Below are 10896 nucleotides of genomic sequence, written 5' to 3'. Positions count from 1 at the left end.
GTCGATGAGCTCTGTGCGAACCAGGGTCACTGCTGCGTGTGGTTCCGAAGCAGGTGGACCTCCTATAAGGTGCGGCCCGTGCGTCCTCAGCGTTTCATATCCAGTGAACTTCCACCAAGACATCATGCAGATCGTTCGTGCATCCGAGCACTTTAGCATTTGGCAAGCTTTGTCGATGGAGTGGTCCACGAAGTTATTGAATCTATTGAATCGAAATCAAGCAGAAACTTGATACACATGTCCTACTCGGTGGGAACACACGCCACAGCTCCAACTCCAGCTTCTTGGCATCACGACGCATGTGCTGTTAGCCCCTGGATCTTCGGAACGGGTGAGCCGACCATTCCCCGGCGTTGTCGACCACACACTATGGTTAGATATAGAAAAAGAAAGAGAGAACAGAGCGTACACACATAGTACAAGCACCAGCGTTGGCCGGAGCTCTGCAGAGGAGATAGCAAAACTGAACTCGCTCTCTTTACTTAATTACAGTGGGAAGCTATATATACAACTCTACCCAGCTAATCCTAGTGCACAGACATGTCAGGCTGCCATACTGTTACAGTTACTAGATGTAACAGCACGGCTGACTTTGACGCCTACTCCTGCTGTGGCTACAGCGCGGCAGGTGAACCTTTCGACGCCTGCCCCTGCAGCGGCTACAGTATAGCAGCAGGGGAGCCCTTTCGACGCCTACCCATGCCGTGCCGTATAGAGGAGAGCAGCAGATTACTTAACAATTCTTCCCCTAATCCTGCTGCTAACCCTAGAACCTCCACCATGCCGATCATCTTCTTCAACTCCGTGAACCGAAGACGGTCGAGCAGCTTTGTGAGGACGTCCGCGAGTTGCCGACCAGTTTCCACGAACTCGATGACGATTTGCCCTCCATCGACACAGTCCCTGAGGAATTGGAACTTGACATCTATGTGCTTGCTCCGGTCGTGGAGAACCGGATTCTTTGCGAGGGCGATGGCGAGCTGGTTGTCCACCATCAGTGCTGGTGGGTGAGCATAGGGTTGTCCTCGCATGTGGACAGCGCCACCACCTTCTGTTTCAGCGACAACCATAAGATTGGAGCCGACCCGAGGAAGACGAGCACGCCAGAGGTGCTCCGCCGTCCGTCGATGTCCCCCGCCATGTCTACATCGCTGAATACAGTGAGCTGCAGCCCACTTTCGCCAGTCTTGGGGAAAACGATCCCATGATCCACCGTCCCCTTGACGTAGCGCAGCAACCGCTTCACTGCAACCCAGTGATCCTCTCGGGGACCCTCCATGAAGCGGCTGACGTAGCCCGCGGCGAACGTAATGTTTGGCCTCGTGTGGACTAGGTAGCGCAGACCTCCAATGATGCTCCGGTAGAGTGTTGCATCTACCTTTGCCGCGGTACTGGCCATCGTCAGCTTCAGTCGCTCCTCCATCGGAGTCACACACGGCTTGCACTCAGCCATGCCGCTTTGCTCCAATAGCTTCAAGGCGTACGCGCTCTGACCGAGCGTGAGCACCTCCTTCCCTTGTCTCACCTCGATACCGAGGTTGTAGGAGAGCGCGCCGAGATCGCTGATTCAAAAACGAGCCGCCATCTCACGCTTGAAGCTATCGATGTCCTCCGCACGCGTGCCGGTGACGATAAGTCGTCCACATACACGCCGACGACGAGCTCCTCCTTCCCCCGTCACCGCGTGTAGAGCGTGTGCTCGGTTGCGCACCACGTGAACCCCAGCTCGCCCAGCGTGGCATCAAGCTTGGCGTTCCACTCTCGCGGGGCCTGTCGTAGCCCGTAGAGCGCCTTGCACAGTCGGAGCACCCTATGCTCTGCTCCCTTGACGGCGAAACCCGGAGGTTGCCTGACAAAGACCGTCTCTGCTAGCTCGCTGTTGAGGAAGGCCGATTTTAAGTCCAAATGATGGACGCACCAGTCCTTCGCTGCTGCCAAAGTCAGCAGCAGTCGGATAGACTCCATGCGCGCTACCGATGCAAAGACTTCCTCAAAGTCGATGCCCTAGCGCTGGATAAAGCCTCAGGCGACAAGGCGCGCCTTGTGCTTGACAATGGCGCCGCGGTCGTCCTGCTTGACCTTGTACACCCACTTTAGGCTGATCGGACGACATCCTGGAGGTGGATCAACGAGCTCCCAAGTCTCATTTTCATCGATCGCCTTCATCTCCTCCAGCATCGCCCGTCACCAATTTGTATCGCGCTCGGCCAGCGCGAACGTGGGTGGTTCTTCTACACTGATGAGAAGCAGCTCTGGGTCATTGAGCAGCCAACCCGCCAGGCCTGAGGACCTTGTGCCGCTGACGATGTCGTCCAGCCTATGGAACCTCATCTCCTCACCGTCGTGGAAAGCATCCATGAACTCTGTGATGTCGCTTGGAGATGAGGCGAACTCGATCGGCGTCGATGGAGTCCCCTATTCTGCCGGAGTCAGCACAGCACCAGGAGTGCTCGGCCCCCCCGCTGTAGTGCTTGGCACTACTCCTGTACTGCTCGTCACCACTCCTAGAGTGGTTGGCACCACTGCAGGAGTGCTAGGCACTAGTCTTGGAGTGGTCGGCACCACTGCAAGACTGCTCGGCTTCGCTACGGGAGCGTTCAGCACCTGTCCTGGAGTGGTCGGCACCACTGTAGGACCACTCGGCACCACTCCTGGAGTGCTTGGCACCCCTCCCGTAGTGCTCGGCATCGCCCCAGGAATGCTCAGCTCCATTACTGGAGTGGTCGGCACCTCCTCTCTAGCGTCTCCACCACCGTGGATGACTAAGTACTCGACGACGAAGGTGATGGTGATGCCGCCAGCTTCCCCATGCCCGGACTGTCCCAATCCTAGGTCGCCTTCTCGCTGAACACGACATTGCGCGAGACATCCACCTTGCCTCCGCGTGGGTCGTAGAGCCGGTACGCCTTGGTACCTTCCTCGTAGCCCAGGAGCACCATTGGTGTGCTCCTGTCCTCCAGCTTGGTGAGGACTGGCTTCATCTTCCTAATGTGGCCAATGCAGCCGATTGTCCGGAGGAAGGACACGCTCGGCTTGCGCCCATACCAAGCATCGAACGGTGTCTTACCCTTCAGGGCCTTGGTGGGCGCGCGGTTGAGGATGAACACCGCCGTGGTCACCGCCTCACCCTAGAACCTTGCCGGCATGCCCTTGGCCTTTATCATGGATCGAGCCATATCAACCACCGTCTGGTTTTGCCGCTCCAACATGCCATTCTACAGTGGCGAGTATGGCGGTGTGGTGTCGCACCACACCCTAATCCACGCAGTACGCAGCAAACTCCACCGAAGTGAATTCGCCGCCGCGATCAGTCCTCAGCACGCGTAGCTTCTTGCCGCTCTCCGCCTCCATGCGCGCCTTGAACTTCTTGATCGCTTCCGCCGCCTCGGTCTTGCTAGTCAGAAGCTGCAGCCACATGTACCGGCTACAGTCATCCACCAGCAAGATGAAGTACTTACGCCCACCGGGCATCGCCGACGTGACCACCTTCTTTGCTTCCTAGCCAGGCAGCTGTCACACAGCTCGCCTACGTGCTTGATGTGAGGGAGCCTAGTCACCATCTTCTCCAGCCGACCAAGAGCATCGAAGCTGAGATGTCCATACTGGGCATGCCACAGCCACGGCTCCTACATGTGCCGTGCAGCCAAGCAGATGGCTGCTCCACCTTGAGGTCGAGCAGGTACAGGCAATTCCGGGACCTCTTCACCTTGGCAAGAAGCCGCTGCTCCCAGTCCTTGATCCTGAGGACGCTGTCCTTGATCAGTACCTAGCTGCCGCACTCATCCAGCTGGACAATGCTGATGATGCTTGAACGCAGTTGCAGGATGTAATATACATCTGTTAGCGCGGTGCTCACCGTTCTGGCACCTGAAGATGATGGTGTCGCGCCCTCATATAGCCACCCTTGAGCCATCACCGAACTTCACCGTGTCGGTCATGTCGTCGTCGATCTCGGAGAAGGTTGCCTTGGAGCCCGTCATGTGGTTGCTGGCGCTGGAGTCCAGTTATCACCGCTGCTCATATCCGCCGCCCACACATCCGAGGTGGACTTGGGCACACGGTGGTTGACAGCCTTCAGAGCCTTCCTAGGCCCTTCCACCGCCATCACCTCTCCCTTCTTCTTGGCCTCAACGTCGTGCAGTGCACAGAACATCACCAGATGAGCCTCAACCTTCTTCTTCTACTTGCGATTTAGGCACTCCTTTACCCAATGGCCTGTCTTCCCGCAGAGCTGATAGGCATTGGGGTCAACCTTCTTCTTCTTCTCCGAAGAAGCCTTGCTGTGGTGTTTGCCATCGCCACCACGGCTGGAGGAGGCTTCCTCGGACTTCTTCCTCCGGGCAACCCACTCCTCCTCTGTCAGCAGCAGCTTGCCGCTGTCCATCGTTGCTATGGCCTACTCCATACGCTCATCCACCGCCCGCAGATGGCCTGTCACATCCTCAATGGTGAGGGTGGACAAGTCCAGCATTGTCTCTATGGAAAGAGCGATCTGGATGTACTTCAACGGTATGGAGTGGAGGTACTTGGAGACCACCTCTTCTTCATTGATGGTGACGCTGTGGCTTCTCAGCTTGTTGTTGAGTGACTGTAGGCAAAGGGAGAAGTCCTCCACTGATTCACCATCCTTAAACTTGAGGTTGGCATACCCCTGCTTCAGCAGCTGGGCCGTCGCCTTCTTTGCACGGTCGGAATCGAAGCGCATCGCTGCAATGGCCTCGCACGCCTCCTTAGTAGAGTTCTTCACCCCAATGGCTCCCTATACTCCGCTGGTACAGTAGTGAGGATAGCCTCCAACGTGGACATGTCATCTTCTCTGTTAGCGGTGCCCTTGTTAATAGTATTCCAGAGCCGTCGGGCTCTGAGCTTGACCTTCATGGTCACCACCCACTCGCCATAGTTGGTGCGAGTCAGCGTCGGCCAACTGGTGCCGCTGACCTCCCACACCGTGTGCACAATGACCTCCTATCATGGCTGGGCAGCCACAGCAGCGCCGCTGCTGTCGCCCATCTCCAAACCATCCATCATCGCCAGCGGTTAGTCCGACGACGGTGCTTGTACGGCTCTGATACCACTTGTTGGCCCCTAGATCTTCGGAACGGGTGAGCCGACCACTCCCCAGTGCTGCCAACCACACACTATGGCTAGAGATAGAAGAAGAAAGGGAGAACAGAGCACACACACACAACACAGGCACCAGCGTTGGCCGGAGCTCTGCAGAGGAGATGGCAAAACTGAACTCGCTCTCTTCATCGAGTTGCAGTGGGAAGCTATATATACAACTCTACCCATCTAATCCTAGTGCACAGACATGTCAGGCTGCCATGCTGCTACAGTGACTAGATGTGACAGCAGGTCTGACTTTGGCGCCTGCCCCTGCTGTGGCTACAGTGCGATAGGTGAACCTCTCGGCGCTTGCCCCTACAGCGGCTATAGTACAACAGCAGGGGAGCCCTTTCGGTGTTTGCCCCTGCCACGCCGTACAGAGGAGAGCAGCAGATTACTTAACATGTGCCTCCTTCATGGCGAGACCGGGTCTCTGCAGTGGCCCCTTCATCGACCACTACCCAGCACAGCGGCTACGCCCTCTACGATCTGGAGGCGTCTGGTGGCCTCCTCCATGGTGGCGCGGCGGCGTGCGAGGCCTGTGCTTTGTGGCCCGCGTCTAGTTGGGGCTGGTACGTGGTGCCTACGGGCGTCGAGGTGCGGCAAGGAAGGGATGTGGTGGCACGGACGGTGTGGGAGAGCGGAGCAGCCCACCATAGGAAAACGCATCCGTGCTCACTTGCTCTGCCTGGAACGCTCCCTCTGTCCCGCATGGTGAAAACTCAGAGCCTGGCTCCACCGTCTTCTGCACCGACCGCGCCCACTCGGAGCGGTGGTTGTACTTTCGCCGCTCCGCCCTTGGCACCAGCCGCCCCACCCTCTGCGGTGGCCGCGCACGATCACCGCGGCACCTTCCACGATGGTGAACGCTTGCCGTACTCTAGGCCCGCACCGACTCTTGTAGCTTTGGTCTCCGTGCTGGCCGCGAGCTCACCTTGCTGAACGTATGCTCATCAAGTCGCTCTCCACGCTGTCCACGTGCCCTCGTCCCGCCCCAGACCTGTGCCAGCCGTGCGGTTACCACATTGGCTGTGTGCCCATCACGCCGGCCACGCAGCCTAGCTGCTAGCCCCCGCATATAGTTGGCCAAACGGGCTGCCCGGCACGGCACTGGCAAGGGCACGACCAGGTACGGCACTATGTGGCACGACATGTTAGCCATGCCGACTTAGCGGCCCAGGCACGGCACTATCGCTACTTAGGCATGCCGTGGCGTACCACTGGGCATGGAAGCCCGTTGTGCCCGTGCTGGCACTGGCACTATAAGTGCCTAACACCTCAAAATGACCAGAATGTTAAGATCACATGATGTTATCAAATATTCAACCTTATAAGTTCACAGAAACTTATCACAGGATGTTAAGATCACAGAAACTCACAAGATCACACAAACACAGGAAGAGATAACAAAATAACAATTTATCTGGAGATTTAGTGCAATGGCTGCCTCATTAAAAACCTGTCTAGGTAAAACTCACCCCTGTGAGAAATCCTAGATAGGGAAAAAGAGTACATCCCAGCTCCATAGAAGTTCATTGTCCTTATATCAAAGTTCATAAGTCCAGAATATTACAGTCCCATTACATAAATGATCACTAAGACACTAATCAAGATAAAATTCTTCAAATGCTTCTTCAAGTTCCTTGTCCTCCACCATGTGTTACAGCCTTGCTTCAGCAGCCTCCCAATCTTTGATGCAGGTCAGCATCTCCACCATCTCAGGCTTCAGCCTTCTCCACCGCTCCTCGATGATCTACTACAATGCAATTAGGCGCAAAAACCAGAAAACTATATTGTTTTGTTTCAGTGGTACTGCACGCAATGTGGTCTGTTCACATAAAAGACAAAGGGAATTGATGTATACACAAACGCACATTAAAATATCCTCAACATAGGTAGACACATATTTTAACTGTTTCAGGGATGCATATGCATATCCTTTAATTTCTTGGGGGCATGTTGTAGCTGTACTGCGAATTAACTTTTATACTAAATCCCTTACAATATGCACACTTAGTCATTGGTTTTTTTTGTCCTCTCCCATGCAGGAGTAATCAAGCTAATATTATCATGAAATTTTTTACAATTAAGGTCCTGAAAGAACAATCTCTTTAAACCTATTAATATCTTGATAAAATTTACTTGTTATTTTTATTGTTTGAACTAGGATATCTCTATTTATAGAACACTTATAAAGTTTTATACAGTCTAAGCACTATTGCTGGCAGTACCAGAATATGAGAGAAGCAACAGAAACCACCCAAACCACACCTGCAGACAGAACCAAACACAATATCATTCACTAAGTGCTCCCCTCCTTGAGCAAATAGACTGGGTGTTCACAACCTCAAACTGGACAAGTGACTTCCCTAACACTTTGCTTCTTCCAATGGCTAGACCCACCTCTGACCACGTTCCTTGCAAGATTCAAATTGGGACTTCTATTCCCAAAGCTCATGTCTTTAGGTTTGAAAATTTCTGGGTAGAGCATTCTGGCTTCTTTGATCTGGTAAATTTGGTCTGGAATTCCAATGTCTCAGCAACTAATAGTGCTACTAGAGTCACTGCCAAATTCAAACTTTTAAGGGCTGCCCTAAAAAAGTGGAGCAAAGGTCTTTCTAACCTCAGTTGCCTGATAAAAAACTGCAATTCTACACTGGAGATCCTAGATACACTAGAAGAACAAAGGCCTCTTTTTCTTCAAGAATTCAATTTTAGGAAGATTTTGAAGAAACACATCCTCAAGCTCCTTAAGCACCAAAAATATTATTGGAAGAAAAGATACACTATTAGGTGGACTAAATTTAGAGATGAAAGTACAAAATTCTTTCATGCTGCTGCAACCGAAAGATACAGGATAAATACCATCACTTCCCTTGAAACTGAAGATGGAAGATCTCTGTGTGATCACAGTGAAAAAGTTGCTCTGCTTCTTGAGGAATACAAACAAAGAATAGGGTACACTACTAGTCCTGACATGCTATACAACTTAAGTCAACTGGTCCAGTCCAATAGCAACCTATGGCAGCTATCCAGACCCTTCACAATTGAGGAGATTAATAATATAGTCAAACAAATGCCTGCTGATAAAGCACTAGGCCCAGATGGTTTTAATGGATACTTCATAAAAAAATTGCTGGGAAACAATTAAAGGAGATTTCTATAGCCTCTGCTTTGACTTCTTTAATGGAACCCTGGATTTGCAATCTATAAACAATTCCTTCATCACTCTGATTCCCAAGACAAACAACCCTGTCTTAGTAAATGATTTCAGGCCCATCTCACTTCTAAACTGTGTCCTTCAAATTATCACAAAGCTCCTAGCCAACAGGCTCCAAGGCAAGATCACATCACTCATTCATACCAACCAGTATGGCTTCATCAAATCCAGGACAATCCAGGACTGCTTGGCATGGACCTATGAGTATATTCATCAGTGCCAACAATCCAAGAAAGAAATCATTATTCTCAAGCTTGATTTCACAAAAGCTTTTGATACTATTGAACATAATGTGACATTCAAATGATGAAACAGCTAGGCTTTGATGATACTTGGTATGACTAGATCCAACGAATTCTTGATTCAGGAACCTCTTCCATCCTTCTTAATGGAGTGCCTGGAAAACACTTCCAATGCAGACGTGGAGTGAGACAGGGAGATCCTCTTTCTCCCCTTCTCTTTGTTTTGCCTGCGGATCTCCTTCAGTGCATTATTAACAGAGGTCACAGTGAAGGACTATTTGATCTCCCTATCCCCTCCTATGAAACAGCTCAGTATCCTATTATCCAGTATGTGGACGACACCATTCTCATCATGAAAGCTTCCCAAATGGAACTTTTCACTCTAAAAGGATTGCTGGAATCTTTCTCACAGTCAACTAGACTTCGGGTTAACTATAAAAAGTCTTGTTTGGTGCCTCTAAATCTCTCTACTGAGAAAGCTCATCAGTTGGTTGGGGTTTTTGGATGCAAACTGGAATCCCTCCCCTTCACATACCTTGGATTGCCAATGGGCACCACCAAGCCGAGAGTGGAGCACTTTGGATTCATCATGAACAAAGTTGAAAGAAGACTTACAACCACTACAAATTTTCTCTCCCATGCTGGAAGACTAGAGCTAGTGAACTCAGTCCTCTCCTCTCTTCCTACCTATGACATGTGCACTGTTCAGCTGCCTATTTCAGTTATAGAGTACATTGACAGAGCAAGAAGACACTGTCTTTGGAGAGGCTCTGACAGCAATGCCAAAATGAAACCTCTAGTGGCCTGGAAAAAATGCAGCAAGCCAAAAAGAAAGGGAGGGCCCGGTATCATCAATCTTAGATGCCAAAACTCTGCTCTACTCCTTAAACACCTAGACAAATTCTACAATAGGAAAGAGATTCCTTGGGTCAAGCTTGTTTGGCATGCTCACTACTCCAATGGTGACATCCCACATGCAACTATGGATAAAGGGTCTTTTTGGTGGAAGGATATCCTGAAACTTTGTGATCTCTTTAAAGGAATCATTAATTGCAAACTCGGGGATGGATCTACTGTTATTTTCTGGTCAGACCTTTGGAATGACAATGTCATGCAGAGCAAGTTTCCAAGACTTTTCTCTTTTGCCAAAAACAAGAAGATTTCTGTGTTGCAGTTCCTTTCAAACAACAACCTCCAGTCACAATTCCACCTTCCTCTGTCCGAACAAGCTTATCAAGAATATCAAAGAATGCAAGACTACATTCAATCTATACAGGTTCAACAAAATACAAAAGATTCTTGGCACTATATTTGGGAAAGCAGCAGCCATACATCTTCTAAATTCTACAATTTTCCCTACAGAAATGTTCAGCCCCCTGCTCCTTTTCTGTGGATCTGGGACTCAAAATGCAGTAACAAACTTAAAGTCTTCTCCTGGCTCCTGATTATGGATAGGCTAAACATAAGGAACCTTCTTAAAAGGAAAAAGCACAAGTTGGAGGGCAATAACTATAACTGCATTCTCTGTATTCAGAATGTTGAGAAAACTGCTTTCCACCTCTTCTTCAGCTGTCCATTCAGTCAGGCCTGCTGGCAACACTTGAACATGCACTGGAACTTTCAAAGTGATTTCTTCCAAATGATGATGCAGTTGAAACAGCAATATCAAAATTCCTTCTTTATGGAGATCTTCATCATTGCTGCCTGTCACATATGGAAGCAGCGAAATAACTTTATATTTGACAGAGGACGACCCTCTTTCTCCTCCTGGAAATGCTCCTTTTTGGATGAGGCTAGATTTCAAGCTCTTAGAATGTCTGAAGACAAGCACTTTGTTTTCCTCCTTCGTATAGACTCCTTTTCTTAGTTCTTAGCTTACCAGTGGCTCCCTCAGCCTCTTGGGTGGTTTTTGTTTTTATTGTTCTTTCTCCTCTGTACAGTTTCTGGCTTTTGCTTTTTAATAAAATCTCACAGTGGAGGCCTCCCCTGCTGTATTTTTCGCTCAAAAAAATACAAGACTCTATTATTAGATGAGCTATTACTAATTAGTGACTTCATTTGAGCCTCCATGTTAATCCTCATGGAGCATTTTAGAGACAAAGATAAATCAGTCATTTTAAAAGAAACAAAAAGAAAAACAGAGAGAGGCCATCAATTCACTACACTTATAGACATCATCGAGATCCACGTGAGTTTTCTTTTTCTAAAAAAATCACCGCATTTGCCATTATGTAAAATAGTTTAAAGTAATCAAGTAAATCTTATAATGTAATTGCACACATGTCATTATGAAAAACAGTATAAAGTAACACCACAAATCTATAATTA

General features: G+C 50.0%; 1 protein-coding gene across 1 annotated transcript; it reads left to right on the top strand.

The window, feature by feature from the left end:
* The first annotated feature begins 9115 nt into the window (after positions 1-9115).
* LOC136499494 (uncharacterized) lies at positions 9116-10435 on the top strand. Its single transcript, XM_066495127.1, has one exon. The coding sequence runs from the start codon at positions 9116-9118 to the stop codon at positions 10433-10435; it is 1320 nt and encodes a 439-aa protein (XP_066351224.1).
* Positions 10436-10896: the final 461 nt, after the last annotated feature.

Source organism: Miscanthus floridulus, chromosome 13 (genome assembly GCF_019320115.1).
Source record: "Miscanthus floridulus cultivar M001 chromosome 13, ASM1932011v1, whole genome shotgun sequence".
Lineage (NCBI taxonomy): Eukaryota > Viridiplantae > Streptophyta > Magnoliopsida > Poales > Poaceae > Miscanthus > Miscanthus floridulus.
This window is presented reverse-complemented; position numbering and strand designations above follow the sequence as displayed.

Bases quoted from the DNA above. Each gene is read 5' to 3' on its own strand.
- LOC136499494 (XM_066495127.1), top strand. From the start codon at position 9,116: ATGGGCACCACCAAGCCGAGAGTGGAGCACTTTGGATTCATCATGAAC.